At 51.2% G+C, this 18,354-nt stretch overlaps 2 protein-coding genes across 4 annotated transcripts in view; both read right to left on the bottom strand.

Moving 5' to 3' along the window:
* hao1 (hydroxyacid oxidase (glycolate oxidase) 1) overlaps positions 1-8,009 on the bottom strand; it is a 12,180-nt gene extending 4,171 nt beyond the window's left edge. The window contains exons 1-2 of the mRNA XM_056407734.1: positions 7,817-8,009; positions 138-289 (exon numbers count right to left, since the gene is read on the bottom strand). Coding sequence (XP_056263709.1) covers positions 138-289; positions 7,817-7,953 — 289 coding nt within the window. The 5' untranslated portion in view covers positions 7,954-8,009. The remainder of the gene's footprint in view (positions 1-137; positions 290-7,816) is intronic.
* Positions 8,010-9,670: 1,661 nt separating this feature from the next.
* smg1 (SMG1 nonsense mediated mRNA decay associated PI3K related kinase) overlaps positions 9,671-18,354 on the bottom strand; it is a 57,199-nt gene continuing 48,515 nt past the window's right edge. For all 3 annotated transcript variants that reach the window (XM_056407729.1, XM_056407730.1, XM_056407731.1), the window contains 11 exons: positions 17,979-18,262; positions 17,611-17,820; positions 17,386-17,523; positions 17,065-17,217; positions 16,812-16,991; positions 16,105-16,332; positions 12,844-13,055; positions 12,093-12,193; positions 11,662-11,841; positions 11,461-11,567; positions 9,671-10,602 (listed from right to left, as the gene is read on the bottom strand). In XM_056407729.1, the coding sequence (XP_056263704.1) occupies positions 10,525-10,602; positions 11,461-11,567; positions 11,662-11,841; positions 12,093-12,193; positions 12,844-13,055; positions 16,105-16,332; positions 16,812-16,991; positions 17,065-17,217; positions 17,386-17,523; positions 17,611-17,820; positions 17,979-18,262 (1,871 nt within the window). In that variant the 3' untranslated portion in view covers positions 9,671-10,524. The remainder of the gene's footprint in view (positions 10,603-11,460; positions 11,568-11,661; positions 11,842-12,092; positions 12,194-12,843; positions 13,056-16,104; positions 16,333-16,811; positions 16,992-17,064; positions 17,218-17,385; positions 17,524-17,610; positions 17,821-17,978; positions 18,263-18,354) is intronic.

Here is an 18,354-nt window from a genome sequence, read left to right as displayed (position 1 = left end):
CTTCTCCTATACGTTTTATTCAGACACTTTATTTTGTGCTACGTCTCTGAGTCTCCTGATTTTATACCGAATCTCACCTCCAAGTCCCCCGGGTTGCCACAGTGTGTATGTGTGTGGCTCTGTGTGTGTGTGTGTACCTCTCGCTGTCGCCGTCTCTCCCTCAGGGTGAGCCATCCTCTGCATCGCCGTGGCAGCAGCACAGACCGGCATGCTGAGCTTCTGACCCAGAACAGAGACAGACAGGTCCACGGAGGACACGTCCCTCAGCACCCGAGGGACGAGGCGCCACCTGCAGGCCAGAGGTCATGTTGCATCAACCTGAGTCCACATCAAGGACCAGTCAGACCAGCTGCCTCGGGACTGTGGTCCAGCATTTATGAGGTAAATACAAAGAGTCCAAGACCAGAACCTTGTGGAACGCCGTGATTAACGTTGGTGGTCATCAAGGCTACTAAGGTCTAACAAGACCAGTACAGAGAGGAGTCCCCTATCAGGACTATGGTCTAACTAGACCAGTACAGAGATGAGTCCTCTATCAGCACTAAGGTCTAACAAGACCAGTACAGAGATGAGTCTTCTATCAGCACTAAGGTCTACATTACTCCAAAGTTGGTGACGTACCATCATATCTTAAGGAGCTTGTAGTACCATATTACCCCACTAGAGAGCTTGTAGTACCATATTACCCCACTAGAGAGCTTGTAGTACCTTATTACCCCACTAGAGTGCTTGTAGTACCATGTTACCCCACTAGAGAGCTTGTAGTACCATGTTACCCCACTAGAGGGCTTGTAGTACCATATTGCCCCACTAGAGGGCTTGTAGTACCATATTGCCCCACTAGAGAGCTTGTAGTACCATATTGCCCCACTAGAGAGCTTGTAGTACCATATTACCCCACTAGAGCTTGTAGTACCATATTGCCCCACTAGAGAGCTTGTAGTACCATATTACCCCACTAGAGAGCTTGTAGTACCATATTACCCCACTAGAGGGCTTGTAGTACCATGCTTCCTTTGGGCAATATTATCAGGAAACACTCCATAAACTTTCATTGTTATGCAGATGATACTCAACTATATCTATCGATAAAACCAGAGAGCAACCAACTCGGTAAAATTCAAGCATGTCTTAAAGACGTAAAAACATGGATGACCTGCAACTTCTTGATGTTAAACTCAGACAAAACCGAAGTAATTTTAATCGGCCCTGAGCACCTCAGAGATCAATTATCTGGTGATGTGGATTCTGTAGACGGCATTGCCCTGGCATCCAACACCACTGTAAAGAATCTTGGCGTTATCTTTGATCGGGACTTGTCCTTTAACTCCCACGTAAAGCAAATCTCAAGGACTGCATTCTTTCATCTCCGTAATATTTAAAAAATCAGGCACATCTTGTCTCAAAAAGATGCAGAAAAATTGGTTCACGCATTCGTTACTTCGAGACTGGATTACTGCAACTCCTTATTATCAGGCTGCTCTATAAGTCTCTGAGGTCAACTCCTTATTATCAGGCTGCTCTATAAGTCTCTTAGGTCAACTCCTTATTATCAGGCTGCTCTATAAGTCTCTTAGGTCAACTCCTTATTATCAGGCTGCTCTATAAGTCTCTTAGGTCAACTCCTTATTATCAGGCTGCTCTATAAGTCTCTTAGGTCAACTCCTTATTATCAGGCTGCTCTATAAGTTTCTTAGGTCAACTCCTTATTATCAGGCTGCTCTAATAAATCTCTTAGGTCCCTCCAGTTGATCCAGAATGCTGCAGCCCGTGTTCTCACTAAAACTAAGAACAGAGATCACATCACTCCTGCACTAGCTGCTCTGCACTGGCTACCCATAAAATCAAGAATCACTTTTAAAATTCTTCTCTTAACCTACAAAGCCTTGATTGGTGATGCACCATCATATCTTAAGGAGCTTGTAGTACCATATTGCCCCACTAGAGAGCTACGCTCACTAAATGCGGGACTACTTGTAGTTCCGAGAGTCTTAAAAAGTAGAATGGGAGCCAGAGCCTTTAGTTATCAAGCTCCTCTTTTATGGAACCAGCTTCACCTTCAGTCCGGGAGGCAGATACAGTCACCTCGTTTAAGAGTAGACTGAAGACTTTCCTCTTTGACAGAGCTTATAGTTAGGGCTGAATCAGGTTCACCTGGTCCAGCCCCTTGAGACGCTGCTATAGGCTGAGAGGCTGAGGGGGACGTTTAGGATGCACTGAGTACCTATCTCCTCTTTTCTATCTCCTTAGGGATGAATTTTCATCTCTCAATCACACATTACTAACTCTGCTTTCTCCCCGGAGTCCTTGTGACTTCACGTCTCATGGGGTCATCGGACCCTATGAGACGACATAGATCCTATCTGCCTGATGGATCATCGAGGTCTGGGTCGTGGAATTCCTGCTCCTGACTACGCCACTGTCCTGTTGAGACTCCGCCCACTCCTCCTCCCCACCGCCATCTGCCTGATGGATCGTGGAGGTCTCCATCGTGGAATATGTCTACTATGAACTATTCATACACTCTGTCACATTCATTGAATGTATTTTAACTCTAAATCTGTCCTTCTGGTCACATGACATCTATTGTTCTGTCCATCCTGGAGAGGGATCCTCCTCTGTTCTCTCCTGCAGGTTTCTTCCCTTTTTTTCCCCCCTGAAGGGTTATTTGGGAGTTTTTCCTGGTCCGATGTGAGGTTTGGGGCAGGGATGTCTATGTACAGATTGTAAAGCACTCCGAGACAAATTTGTGAAATTGGGCTATACAAATAAACTGAATTGAATTGAATTGAATTACCCCACTAGAGAGCTTGTAGTACCATATTACCCCACTAGAGGGCTTGTAGTACCATGTTACCCCACTAGAGAGCTTGTAGTACCATATTGCCCCACTAGAGCGCTTGTAGTACCATATTGCCCCACTAGAGAGCTTGTAGTACCATGTTACCCCACTAGAGAGCTTGTAGTACCATGTTACCCCACTAGAGAGCTTGTAGTACCATGTTACCCCACTAGAGAGCTTGTAGTACCATGTTACTCCACTAGAGAGCTTGTAGTACCATGTTACTCCACTAGAGAGCTTGTAGTACCATATTACCCCACTAGAGAGCTTGTAGTACCACGTCGCCCCACTAGAGAGCTTGTAGTACCATATTACCCCACTAGAGAGCTTGTAGTACCATATTACCCCACTAGAGCTTGTAGTACCATATTACCCACTAGAGAGCTTGTAGTACCATATTACCCCACTAGAGGGCTTGTAGTACCATATTACCCCACTAGAGGGCTTGTAGTACCATATTACTCCACTAGAGAGCTTGTAGTACCATATTGCCCCACTAGAAAGCTTGTAGTACCATGTTACCCCACTAGAGGGCTTGTAGTACCATATTACCCCACTAGAGAGCTTGTAGTACCATGTTACCCCACTAGAGAGCTTGTAGTACCATGCTACCCCACTAGAGGGCTTGTAGTACCATATTACCCCACTAGAGAGCTTGTAGTACCATATTACTCCACTAGAGAGCTTGTAGTACCATATGGCCCCACTAGAGAGCTTGTAGTACCATATTACTCCACTAGAGAGCTTGTAGTACCATGTTACCCCACTAGAGAGCTTGTAGTACCATATTACCCCACTAGAGGGCTTGTAGTACCATATTGCCCCACTAGAGAGCTTGTAGTACCATGTTACTCCACTAGAGAGCTTGTAGTACCATATTACCACTAGAGAGCTTGTAGTACCATGTTACCCCACTAGAGAGCTTGTAGTACCATGTTACCCCACTAGAGAGCTTGTAGTACCATGTTACCCCACTAGAGGGCTTGTAGTACCATGTTGCCCCACTAGAGAGCTTGTAGTACCATGTTGCCCCACTAGAGGCTTGTAGTACCATGTTGCCCCACTAGAGAGCTTGTAGTGCCATGTTACCCCACTAGAGGGCTTGTAGTACCATGTTACCCCACTAGAGAGCTTGTAGTACCATATTACCCCACTAGAGGGCTTGTAGTACCATGTTGCCCCACTAGAGAGCTTGTAGTACCATGTTACCCCACTAGAGAGCTTGTAGTACCATGTTACCCCACTAGAGCTTGTAGTACCATGTTACCCCACTAGAGAGCTTGTAGTACCATGTCACCCCACTAGAGAGCTTGTAGTACCATGTTACCCCACTAGAGAGCTTGTAGTACCATGTTACCCCACTGGAGAGCTTGTAGTACCATGTTACCCCACTAGAGAGCTAGTAGTACCATGTTACCCCACTAGAGAGCTAGTAGTACCATGTTACTCCACTAGAGCTTGTAGTGCCATGTTACCCCACTAGAGAGCTTGTAGTGCCATGTTACCCCACTAGAGAGCTTGTAGTACCATGTTACCCCACTAGAGAGCTTGTAGTACCATGTTACCCCACTAGAGAGCTTGTAGTACCATATTACCCCACTAGAGAGCTTGTAGTACCATATTGCCCCACTAGAGGGCTTGTAGTACCATGTTACACCACTAGAGAGCTTGTAGTACCATGTTACCCCACTAGAGGGCTTGTAGTACCATATTACCCCACTAGAGGGCTTGTAGTACCATATTACCCCACTAGAGGGCTTGTAGTACCATGTTACTCCACTAGAGAGCTTGTAGTACCATGTTACACCACTAGAGAGCTTGTAGTACCATGTTACCCCACTAGAGGGCTTGTAGTACCATATTACCCCACTAGAGAGCTTGTAGTACCATGTTACCTCACTAGAGAGCTTGTAGTACCATATTACCCCACTAGAGGGCTTGTAGTACCATATTACCCCACTAGAGGGCTTGTAGTACCATGTTACCCCACTAGAGGGCTTGTAGTACCATATTACCCCACTAGAGGGCTTGTAGTACCATATTACCCCACTAGAGGGCTTGTAGTACCATATTACTCCACTAGAGAGCTTGTAGTACCATATTACTCCACTAGAGAGCTTGTAGTACCATGTTACTCCACTAGAGAGCTTGTAGTACCATGTTACTCCACTAGAGAGCTTGTAGTACCATGTTACCGCACTAGAGAGCTTGTAGTACCATGTTACCCCACTAGAGGGCTTGTAGTACCATGTTACCCCACTAGAGAGCTTGTAGTACCATGTTACTCCACTAGAGAGCTTGTAGTACCATGTTACTCCACTAGAGAGCTTGTAGTACCATGTTACCCCACTAGAGAGCTTGTAGTACCATGTTGCCCACTAGAGAGCTTGTAGTACCATATTACCCCACTAGAGAGCTTGTAGTACCATGTTACCCCACTAGAGAGCTTGTAGTACCATATTACTCCACTAGAGAGCTTGTAGTACCATGTTACCCCACTAGAGGGCTTGTAGTACCATGTTACCCCACTAGAGAGCTTGTAGTACCATGTTACCTCACTAGAGAGCTTGTAGTACCATGTTACCCCACTAGAAAGCTGCCTCACTAGAGGCGGGGCTACTTGTGTTTCCTAGAGTCTAAAGTAGGAGGAGCCAGAGCCTTCAGGTATCAAGCTCCTCCTCTATTATGAACCTGCTCCACCTTCAGTCCTGGAGACTCCGCCCCCTCATGGAGACTGATGGTCTGATAGTGAGACCTGAACCAGGTTCACCTGGTCCAGACCTAGAGATGCTGCTGGGGGACGTTTAGGATACACTGAGCTCCTCTCTCCTCTCCTCTCTCCTTATGGATGTTTAGGATACACTGAGCTCCTCTCCTCTCTCCTTATGGACGTTTAGGATACACTGAGCTCCTCTCTCCTCTCTCCTTATGGACGTTTAGGATACACTGAGCTCTCTCCTCTCCTCTCTCCTTATGGACGTTTAGGATACACTGAGCTCCTCTCTCCTCTCTCCTTATGGACGTTTAGGATACACTGAGCTCCTCTCCTCTCTCCTTATGGACGTTTAGGATACACTGAGCTCTCCTCTCCTCTCTCCTTATGGACGCTTAGGATACACTGAGCTCCTCTCTCCTCTCTCCTTATGGACGTGTAGGATACACTGAGCTCCTCTCCTCTCCTCTCTCCTTATGGACGCTTAGGATACCCTGAGCACCTCTCTCCTCTCCTCTCTCCTTCTGGACGTTTAGGATACACTGAGCTCCTCTCTCCTCTCTCCTTGTGGACGCTTAGGATACACTGAGCACCTCTCTCGTCTCCTCTCTCCTTATGGACGTTTAGGATACACTGAGCTCCTCTCTCCTCTCCTCTCTCCTTATGGACGCTTAGGATACACTGAGCTCCTCTCCTCTCTCCTTATGGACGCTTAGGATACACTGAGCTCCTCTCTCCTTATGGACGCTTAGGATACACTGAGCTCCTCTCTCCTCTCTCCTTATGGACGTTTAGGATACACTGAGCTCCTCTCTCCTCTCTCCTTATGGACGCTTAGGATAGACTGAGCTCCTCTCTCCTTATGGATGTTTAGGATACACTGAGCTCCTCTCCTCTCTCCTTATGGACGTTTAGGATACACTGAGCTCCTCTCTCCTCTCTCCTTATGGACGTTTAAGATACACTGAGCTCCTCTCTCCTCTCTCCTTATGGACGCTTAGGATACACTGAGCTCCTCTCTCCTCTCCTCTCTCCTTATGGACGCTTAGGATACACTGAGCTCCTCTCCTCTCTCTCCTTATGGATGCTTAGGATACACTGAGCTTCTCTCTCCTCTCTCCTTATGGACGTTTAGGATACACTGAGCTCCTCTCTCCTCTCTCCTTATAGACGCGTAGGATACACTGAGCTCCTCTCTCCTTATGGACGCTTAGGATACACTGAGCTCCTCTCTCCTCTCTCCTTATGGACGTTTAGGATACACTGAGCTCCTCCCTCCTCTCCTCTCTCCTTATGGACGCTTAGGATACACTGAGCTCCTCTCCTCTCTCCTTATGGACGTTTAGGATAGACTGAGCTCCTCTCTCCTTTTGGACGTTTAGGATACACTGAGCTCCTCTCTCCTCTCTCCTTATGGACGCTTAGGATACACTGAGCTCCTCTCTCCTCTCCTCTCAGCTTATGGACGTTTAGGATACACTGAACTCCACTCTCCTCTCCTCTCTCCTTATGGACGTTTAGGATACACTGAGCTCCTCTCTCCTCTCCCCTTATAGACGTATAGGATACACTGAGCACCTCTCTCCTCTCCTCTCTCCTTATGGACGATTAGGATACACTGAGCTCCTCTCTCCTCTCTCCTTATGGACGCTTAGGATACACTGAGCTCCTCTCTCCTCTCCTCTCTCCTTATGGACGCTTAGGATACACTGAGCTCCTCTCTCCTCTCCTCTCTCCTTATGGACGATTAGGATACACTGAGCTCCTCTCTCCTCTCCCCTTATGGACGTTTAGGATACACTGAGCACCTCTCTCCTCTCCTCTCTCCTTATGGACGATTAGGATACACTGAGCTCCTCTCTCCTCTCCCCTTATGGATGTTTAGGATACACTGAGCACCTCTCTCCTCTCCTCTCTCCTTATGGACGATTAGGATACACTGAGCTCCTCTCTCCTCTCTCCTTATGGACGCTTAGGATACACTGAGCTCCTCTCTCCTCTCCTCTCTCCTTATGGACGCTTAGGATACACTGAGCTCCTCTCTCCTCTCCTCTCTCCTTATGGACGTTTAGGATACACTGAGCACATCTCTCCTCTCCTCTCTCCTTATGGACGCTTAGGATACACTGAGCTCCTCTCTCCTCTCTCCTTATGGACGATTAGGATACACTGAGCTCCTCTCTCCTTATGGATGAATCTCCATCTCTCTATTGCACGTTACTAACTATGCTTCCTCTCCGGAGTGTGTGTGAGCGCCTTACCTGTTAAAGGCCGCGACATTGTCAGCCAGAGTGCCTTGCTCATCAGCTCCTGAGCGGTAGTAGTCGTACACGGCTTTAGGGAGAACTCGCTTGGCTTCCTCCTCGAAGTCGGCCACACACACACGCTGCAGCGACATGGCGTCTGACCGCCCGGCGACGCAACGACGAACCTGCTGGACCTTTGAGGTCCACAGCTGAGTCCAGAGTCCAGAGGGCCGCCTGTCCCGGTGTTTGGTTATGATAACCACACTGAACCCCACGGACTGCAGGGCCACCACGAAGAGGACACGTGCAGTTCATTCACACAGACATCCCGACCTTTGACCTCACATCAAATCAAAAACTACTCCCAAGAAATAGAAAACAGAGAATCCCTCTCCAGGTGAACAATAGATGTGACCAGATGAACAATAGATGTCATGTGACTAGATGAACAATAGATGTCATTTGACCAGATGAACAATAGATGTCATGTGACCAGATGAACAATAGATGTCATGTGACCAGGTGAACAATAGATGTCATGTGACCAGATGAACAATAGATGTCATGTGACTAGATGATCAATAGATGTTATGTGACCAGATGATCAATAGATGTCATGTGACCAGATGAACAATAGATGTCATGTGACCAGATGAACAATAGATGTCATGTGACCAGATGAACAATAGATGTCATGTGACTAGATGAACAATAGATGTCATGTGACCAGATGAACAATAGATGTCATGTGACCAGATGATCAATAGATGTCATGTGACCATATGAACAATAGATGTCATGTGACTAGATGAACAATAGATGTCATGTGACCAGATGAACAATAGATGTCATGTGACCAGATGAACAATAGATGTCATGTGACTAGATGAACAATAGATGTCATGTGACCAGATGAACAATAGATGTCATGTGACTAGATGAACAATAGATGTCATGTGACTAGATGAACAATAGATGTCATGTGACCAGGTGAACAATAGATGTCATGTGACCAGATGAACAATAGATGTCATGTGACTAGATGAACAATAGATGTCATGAGACCAGATGAACAATAGATGTCATGTGACTAGATGAACAATAGATGTCATGTGACCAGATGAACAATAGATGTCATGTGACTAGATGAACAATAGATTTCATGTGACCAGATGATCAATAGATGTCATGTGACCAGATGATCAATAGATGTCATGTGACCAGATGAACAATAGATGTCATGAGACCAGATGAACAATAGATGTCATGTGACCAGATGAACAATAGATGTCATGAGACCAGATGAACAATAGATGTCATGTGACCAGATGAACAATAGATGTCATGAGACCAGATGATCAATAGATGTCATGTGACCAGATGATCAATAGATGTCATGTGACCAGATGAACAATAATTGTCATGAGACCAGATGAACAATAGATGTCATGTGACTAGATGAACAATAGATGTCATGTGACCAGATGATCAATAGATGTCATGAGACCAGATGAACAATAGATGTCATGTGACCAGATGATCAATAGATGTCATGTGACCAGATGAACAATAATTGTCATGAGACCAGATGAACAATAGATGTCATGTGACTAGATGAACACTAGATGTCATGTGACCAGGTGAAGTTACATAAACATCTATCTATGATTCTAATAATGATCAATAATGAGGCTCCGTTCTCTTCAGTGTGTAAAGTCCTCCAGCTGCACGACAACTGCTTGAGAACTGAAGACAGCAGCTTCCTGTCGGCAGCAGCTTCCTGTTGGCAGCTTCCTGCCGCGGTGTTCCAGCTCTCCCCGCAGCCAGAGGAGTGAAACATTCATTCCCATTGAATAAAGACACAATCCATCTCAGTTCCATGTTTATTTGTCATCTAACAAAATCCACTAAAAGCTTTAAGAATAAACATTTTGCACTTACACCAAAAACACTACGACTAAAAATGTAAAACTAGAAAGTCAAGATGAATAAAATGTCAGCGTGGCCGGGAGTCACTGAAGAAGAGTAGAGCTCACCTTCACCGCCCAGGCCTTCAAAGGTTCAGACACAAAGCACAGAGAACCTTCCGGAGAACAAGTCCACACCTTTATTCACTGCTCAATACACTTTGATTATTGCTCAGTGGGTGTTCACGGAGGAATCCTTCACTCTCATTGGATAACCCACGGGCCAATCGCAATCACAGCCGCTGAGGAAACGATTAGAGATAAACAAGCGTGGCCCTTGAACGGCCAATCCGTGGAGCTTTAGCCCGGTGAAGTCCCGCCCACTGTGCTTCAGGGGTCCCGGCTCCTCCCCGCCGCCCCCTGGTGGACTCGAGGGGCACAGCAGGATGCAGAGGCGATGACGGGTGCAACGCGACGGTGAGCTATGCAGGTGGGGGGGCGGTTCTAAGTCGAGGGTCCCTCCTACCCCTCCCCCATTCGGCGCCGCGTTGCCGGGTCGAACCCCAGAAAGGAAGGCGGGGCCACGGGCCCACAAAGCGTCGCATCAGCCCGGCACCGGCGGTCGGGGGTGTGGTTGCAGCGGCGCTACGAGATCGCCGCCCCGGTTTGGGTTCCCGGGAGTCTGGGAGGACGGACGTGGCGTCCGCTTCCCATCGCCTCCCCGGTGCGGCCCGGTGCCGCCGGTCCGACACCCCAGACCCGCTGGACTCTGGTGGATCTCCAAGCCTTCGTTGGACCAAAGACACGATGCGGCGATCACACCCAGGCGGTCCAGCCCTCGTACAACTGGGCCAGGTTGTCCATGCTGGTGGCCTCTTTGATGACCACGTCCACCTGCAACAGAACCACAGGACGTCAGGCCGGATCCACCCCACGGACACAGCAGAACCACAGAACACAGCCACAGAACCAGAGAACACAGCCACAGAACCAGAGAACGTAGTAACAGAACCACAGAACCCAGTGACATGACTGTGTTCATGTCTACATTAATTACATTACTGCAGTTCCTTCTGGTCCGGCTGCTCTAGTCTCTAAGACCTGGAGAGGCTGAGAGGTTTAGGATACACTGAGCTCCTCTCTCCTCTCCTCTCTCCTTATGGACGCTTAGGATACACTGAGCTCCTCTCTCCTCTCCTTATGGACGCTTAGGATACACTGAGCTCCTCTCTCCTCTCTCCTTATGGACGCTGAGGATACACTGAGCTCCTCTCTCCTCTCTCCTTATGGACGTTTAGGATACACTGAGCTCCTCTCTCCTCTCCTCTCTCCTTATGGATGTTTAGGATACACTGAGCTCCTCTCTCCTCTCTCCTTATGGACGCTTAGGATACACTGAGCTCCTCTTCTCTAGGACACACTGAGCTCCTCTCCTCTAGGACACACTGAGCTCCTCTCCTCTAGGACACACTGAGCTCCTCTCCTCTAGGACACACTGAGCTCCTCTCCTCTAGGACACACTGAGCTCCTCTCCTCTAGGACACACTGAGCTCCTCTAGGACACACTGAGCTTCTCTCTCGTTGCTGTAACAATGGAGTCCAGAGTGAAAGCTGGTGAGTGAGCTCTCTTCCCCTCGTGGTTTCTTTTCATGCCAAGTCCTCTGAAGATGAAGGTGTGTGGCTCCAGTGGAACATGAGCAGGTGAGCTGGTGAGTGACAGCAGGATGTCACATGACATGAGGACCGGGTCACCTGCTCCGTGACGCTCATCCTCCGGGTGGGGTCGACGTCTCGGCCCTCCAGCTTGGCCTTCACCCTCTTCCAGACGCTGACCGCGTACGAGTTCCTCTCCTGGACAGCTACGACACAACACGGTGTTACACAACTCTACCACACACGGCTGTCGGTGCATCAATGCGTGTGCTTCGGACCCAGACCCAGGACCCCCGGTACCTCGTCCCGTCTTGGGGTCCCGTACGGCCCTCTTGGGGCTCGGGTTGAAGCCCTTGCTGCTCATCAGCAGGGTGCTGGGGGGCGTGTCGGTGGGCGTGCCCAGGTGGCGGGGGAGGGCTCTCCGGGCATTCTGGGACATGGAGTCTGGCTGGGTCTTCACCCCCCCGCTGCATTTCACAGCTGAAGCCAAACACAGGACTAAGGATCAGAACTCTGAACACAAGGTGACTCCCTCTGGTACCTCAGAACACAACAAACAAGATGGACTTCACCATGTACACACTCACATGTGAATACATTACACGATGAACGTGATGATGAACTTCAGAGAGCACTCAAGGCTTCATAAGGAAGCTTATTGGGGATGTTACCGGGACCTTTAAGAACAGACTATTGGAGCTGTTCCTCTGCTTCCCCTCTGGAGGTCTCACCTGCTGCGAAGCTGCTCTGTGTGGCAGGAACAGGACTGGAACATTCAGCTTCTCGGTCCGTCACCAGCGGGGAGGCAAAGCTCACCAGGCCGTTGTACACGCTGTGGACATGAACACAAGAGAGGAGAACACGAGAGAGGAGAACACAAGAGAGGAGAACACGAGAGGAGAACAAGAGACAAGAGAGGAGAACAAGAGAGGTGAACACAAGAGGAGAACACAAGAGAGGAGAACAAGAGAGGAGAACAAGAGAGGAGAACAAGAGAGGAGAACAAGAGAGGAGAACACGAGAGAGGAGAACACAAGAGAGGAGAACAAGAGAGGAGAACACAAGAGAGGAGAACAAGAGAGGAGAACAAGAGAGGAGAACACAAGAGAGGAGAACAAGAGAGGAGAACAAGAGAGGAGAACAAGAGAGGAGAACAAGAGAGGAGAACACAAGAGAGGAGAACACAAGAGAGGAGAACACAAGAGAGGAGAACAAGAGAGGAGAACACAAGAGAGGAGAACAAGAGAGGAACAGAGAGAGAGAGAGGAGAACAAGAGAGGAGAACAAGAGAGGAGAACACAAGAGAGGAGAACAAGAGAGGAGAACACAAGAGAGGAGAACAAGAGAGGAGAACAAGAGAGGAGAACAAGAGAGGAGAACAAGAGAGGAGAACAAGAGAGGTGAACACAAGAGAGGAGAACAAGAGAGGAGAACACGAGAGGAGAACAAGAGAGGAGAACAAGAGGAGAACCCATCGTGTACCTCTGGCTCTGGGCGTGCAGCTCCTTCAGGGTAGCAGGGATCTCCTCCAGCAGCTCCAGCTGCTCCTGGCGGTGCGTCTGGCCGCTGGCCTGCACCACGGTGAAGAGCACCAGCTGGATGTTGTCCTGCCAGGCCTTGTAGAGCGACAGGAAGTGACGCACGCCGCCCTCGTAGGCCACCTCCTCTCCGTCCGCCAGCGCCGCCTCCTCGTCCTGAAGGAGCACACGGGTCAGAGTGGACCTGGGTCTAATGTACCCCTCCATCAGGGCCCCTCAGCTGAGGCTCATTAACATGCTCTAGCTGTACCCCTCCATCAGGGCCCCTCAGCTGGGGCTCATTAACATGCTCTAGCTGTACCCCTCCATCAGGGCCCCTCAGCTGGGGCTCATTAACATGCTCTAGCTGTACCCCTCCATCAGGGCCCCTCAGCTGGGGCTCATTAACATGCTCTAGCTGTAACCCTCCATCAGGGCCCCTCAGATGGGGCTCATTAACATGCTCTAGATGTACCCCTCCATCAGGGCCCCTCAGCTGGGGCTCATTAACATGCTCTAGATGTACCCCTCCATCAGGGCCCCTCAGCTGGGGCTCATTAACATGCTCTAGCTGTACCCCTCCATCAGGGCCCCTCAGATGGGGCTCATTAACATGCTCTAGCTGTACCCCTCCATCAGGGCCCCTCAGCTGGGGCTCATTAACATGCTCTAGCTGTACCCTCCATCAGGGCCCCTCAGCTGGGGCTCATTAACATGCTCTAGCTGTACCCCTCCATCAGGGCCCCTCAGCTGGGGCTCATTAACATGCTCTAGCTGTAACCCTCCATCAGGGCCCCTCAGCTGGGGCTCATTAACATGCTCTAGCTGTACCCCTCCATCAGGGCCCCTCAGCTGGGGCTCATTAACATGCTCTAGCTGTACCCCTCCATAAGGGCCCCTCAGATGGGGCTCATTAACATGCTCTAGCTGTAACCCTCCATCAGGGCCCCTCAGCTGGGGCTCATTAACATGCTCTAGATGTAACCCTCCATCAGGGCCCCTCAGCTGGGGCTCATTAACATGCTCTAGCTGTACCCCTCCATCAGGGCCCCTCAGCTGGGGCTCATTAACATGCTCTAGCTGTACCCCTCCATCAGGGCCCCTCAGATGGGGCTCATTAACATGCTCTAGCTGTAACCCTCCATCAGGGCCCCTCAGATGGGGCTCATTAACATGCTCTAGCTGTACCCCTCCATAAGGGCCCCTCAGATGGGGCTCATTAACATGCTCTAGCTGTAACCCTCCATAAGGGCCCCTCAGATGGGGCTCATTAACATGCTCTAGCTGTAACCCTCCATCAGGGCCCCTCAGCTGGGGCTCATTAACATGCTCTAGATGTAACCCTCCATCAGGGCCCCTCAACTGGGGCTCATTAACATGCTCTAGCTGTACCCCTCCATAAGGGCCCCTCAGATGGGGCTCATTAACATGCTCTAGCTGTAACCCTCCATCAGGGCCCCTCAGCTGGGGCTCATTAACATGCTCTAGCTGTAACCCTCCACAAGGGCCCCTCAGATGGGGCTCATTAACATGCTCTAGCTGTAACCCTCCATCAGGGCCCCTCAGCTGGGGCTCATTAACATGCTCTAGCTGTAACCCTCCATAAGGGCCCCTCAGATGGGGCTCATTAACATGCTCTAGCTGTAACCCTCCATCAGGGCCCCTCAGCTGGGGCTCATTAACATGCTCTAGATGTAACCCTCCATCAGGGCCCCTCAGCTGGGGCTCATTAACATGCTCTAGCTGTACGCCTCCATAAGGGCCCCTCAGATGGGGCTCATTAACATGCTCTAGCTGTAACCCTCCATCAGGGCCCCTCAGCTGGGGCTCATTAACATGCTCTAGATGTAACCCTCCATCAGGGCCCCTCAGCTGGGGCTCATTAACATGCTCTAGATGTAACCCTCCATCAGGGCCCCTCAGCTGGGGCTCATTAACATGCTCTAGCTGTACCCCTCCATAAGGGCCCCTCAGATGGGGCTCATTAACATGCTCTAGCTGTAACCCTCCATAAGGGCCCCTCAGATGGGGCTCATTAACATGCTCTAGCTGTACCCCTCCATAAGGGCCCCTCAGATGGGGCTCATTAACATGCTCTAGCTGTAACCCTCCATCAGGGCCCCTCAGCTGGGGCTCATTAACATGCTCTAGATGTAACCCTCCATCAGGGCCCCTCAGCTGGGGCTCATTAACATGCTCTAGCTGTACCCCTCCATAAGGGCCCCTCAGATGGGGCTCATTAACATGCTCTAGCTGTACCCCTCCATCAGGGCCCCTCAGATGGGGCTCATTAACATGCTCTAGCTGTACCCCTCCATAAGGGCCCCTCAGATGGGGCTCATTAACATGCTCTAGCTGTAACCCTCCATAAGGGCCCCTCAGCTGGGGCTCATTAACATGCTCTAGATGTAACCCTCCATAAGGGCCCCTCTGCTGGGGCTCATTAACATGCTCTAGCTGTAACCCTCCATAAGGGCCCCTCAGCTGGGGCTCATTAACATGCTCTAGCTGTAACCCTCCATAAGGGCCCCTCAGCTGGGGCTCATTAACATGCTCTAGCTGTAACCCTCCATCAGGGCCCCTCAGATGGGGCTCATTAACATGCTCTAGCTGTAACCCTCCATCAGGGCCCCTCAGCTGGGGCTCATTAACATGCTCTCGCTGTAACCCTCCATAAGGGCCCCTCAGCTGGGGCTCATTAAAATGCTCTAGCTGTAACCCTCCATAAGGGCCCATCAGCTGGGGCTCATTAACATGCTCTAGCTGTAACCCTCCACAAGGGCCCCTCAGCTGGGGCTCATTAACATGCTCTAGCTGTAACCCTCCATCAGGGCCCCTCAGCTGGGGCTCATTAACATGCTCTCGCTGTACCCCTCCATAAGGGCCCATTAACATGCTCTAGCTGTACCCCTCCAGAAGGGCCCCTCAGATGGGGCTCATTAACATGCTCTAGCTGTACCCCTCCATCAGGGCCCCTCAGATGGGGCTCATTAACATGCTCTAGCTGTACCCCTCCATAAGGGCCCCTCAGATGGGGCTCATTAACATGCTCTAGCTGTAACCCTCCATAAGGGCACCTCAGCTGGGGCTCATTAACATGCTCTAGCTGTAACCCTCCATCAGGGCCCCTCAGCTGGGGCTCATTAACATGCTCTCGCTGTACCCCTCCATAAGGGCCCATTAACATGCTCTAGCTGTACCCCTCCATAAGGGCCCCTCAGGGTACCTTGGACATGGCTCTCAGCAGGTGCTTGACGTCGGCCAGCTGGCGGTTGTGGTGGGACAGGGTGGTCTTAATGGAGTCCACCAGGAGCTGCAGGGCCTCCCCACAGGACTCCAGCTGCTGCTCGCGCTCCTCCTGGGTCCTCCGCTCGGCGCCCAGCTCCTCCCCCAGCTGCCTCTGGGCACAGCTCAGCCAATCAGGGCTGCCGATGGGCAGGTCCAGCACCGGCCTCTGGAGAGACCAGAGAGCTTAAGAAGGTGCGGAGCAGTTCCCAACACACGCTTCCACTGACCTACATACCTGTCATATACACATATATACATATATATATATATACATACATACATACACACATACATACACTGACCTACATACCTGTCATATACACATATATATATACATACATACATACACACATACATACACTGACCTACATACCTGTCATATACACATACATACATACACACATACATACACTGACCTACATACCTGTCATATACACATATATATACATATACATACACACACTTTCACCCATCCTCATTCACAGAACCATGCTGTGCAGCTCAAGGTTAACGGGTCGATTGAAGGTCAAAGCGCTTCAAACCGGACCGACAGTAAAGCGGGTCCTACACCAGGGACCAGCCGAGTGGACCGTTGAATAGCAGCCGGCCTGTTCTCGAGCATCAGAGGTCAGAGGTCAGACCCACCAGTCGGTGCAGCAGCTGCAGCTCCAGTGGCGACACGGTGCTGCTGAACTGGGCCGTGTAGGAGCAGGTCTGCTGGCAGCGCTTCAGCAGCTCGAACAGGGCCGCGTCCATGCTGAGGGCCTCGGGGGACCGGGTCCGCAGACCCTCGAAGTTCAGGATGGTGGAGCACAGGAAGGTGACCTGGAGGAGCATCGAGGAAGCTGAGAACGGGTCGGGCCCCGAAGCTACGACGGGCCTGGACGTGGACCGGTACCTGGCTGGTGCGCTGGTTCTCTCTGGACACCATGGCCCGGCGCTCCCTGATGGTCATCTCAAAGTCCTGCAGGACGGGGGCCAGAGCCGGGTTGGCTCCCCCGGCCCACTTGAGGCGCTGCTCGATGCTCGCCTCCAGGGACGCCAGCTTCTCCTGAGAACCAGAACCACGAGGATCGCTTCACACTAAACATGTTCTGAATGGTACTCTGGAAGCCCCGGTGCCTCTCCACACCCCCCCTCTCTGAAATGGTTTGTTTACATATGCAAATGAGGCTTCAGAACCGACTAGTGCGATAAAGGACCCAGAGCGGCGGAGCACCTGAATGGCCACGATGGCGCCCTCGTCCTGACTCAGCTTGTACAGCTTCTTCTTCATGTTGCCCAGGGTGACGGAGCGGGGGGGGATGCTGGCGCTGAGGGGCTGGTTGTTGGAGCCCAGAGCGTCCTCATGCTGCCACTGGAAGGGGGACAGGCCAGACCACATGGAGCCGTCACCTCACAAGCACATGGCAACACACCCCGCCCCCCCCCCACACACACACACCTGGAACATGGCGATGTGCAGCTGGCTGCGCTGCAGGCCGGCCTTGGCGGCCTCCAGGTGGCCGTCCAGCCTCCTCAGCAGGTCCACCTTCTTCCAGGCGGCGTCGTAGGAGGAGGCCAGCACCGTGGCTCTGCTGAGCAGCGGCTGGGCCAGCCGGCCCGAGGCCAGGCCCTGCTCCACGGCCGCCTTGCACAGCTCCTCCAGAGACACCTGCGGGGCGAGGGGCATGAGCCTCCTTGTGGAACTCTACGGTCCAGACTACACATCGGTACGAGAAGAGGTCTGGACCCAGAGACCTGCTGGAGGTCCTGGAGGTCTCTGTTAGAGATACCCTGCTGTCCACAGTGACGCCTGAAGCACACACACACCTTGCTCTCGGCTCCAAAGTCCTTGGCCTCCACCTGGGCCAGGACGTCCAGGCCCAGGACCGACAGCGTGCTGCAGAGGGCCAGACCCAGAGCCTGGCTGGGCAGGCCCATCAGAACCTGGCCCACAAACGCTGCTGTGAAGGCCTTGATGGGCCGGGTCATCTGCTCCTCACTGACCACCGACACACCCGGGGGGCCGGGGGCACTGGGCCGCCGGTACAGAGGCTTCCCCAGAACCACGGGTCCGTTAGTGGGGACCAGGTCCTCCGCTGGGGAACTGGTACCTGCAAACCAGAGGAGTCACAAGCTGACCAGCAGAGCACCGGCACTCATGTACTGCTGCGTGGTGCAGCCCACCCCCGTGGACCCTCAGTCA

The sequence above is a fragment of the Pseudoliparis swirei genome, chromosome 23, assembly GCF_029220125.1.
Source record: "Pseudoliparis swirei isolate HS2019 ecotype Mariana Trench chromosome 23, NWPU_hadal_v1, whole genome shotgun sequence".
Taxonomy (NCBI): Eukaryota; Metazoa; Chordata; class Actinopteri; order Perciformes; family Liparidae; genus Pseudoliparis; species Pseudoliparis swirei.
Note: the sequence above shows the minus strand (reverse complement) of the source record. Positions and strands in the feature narration are given on the sequence as shown.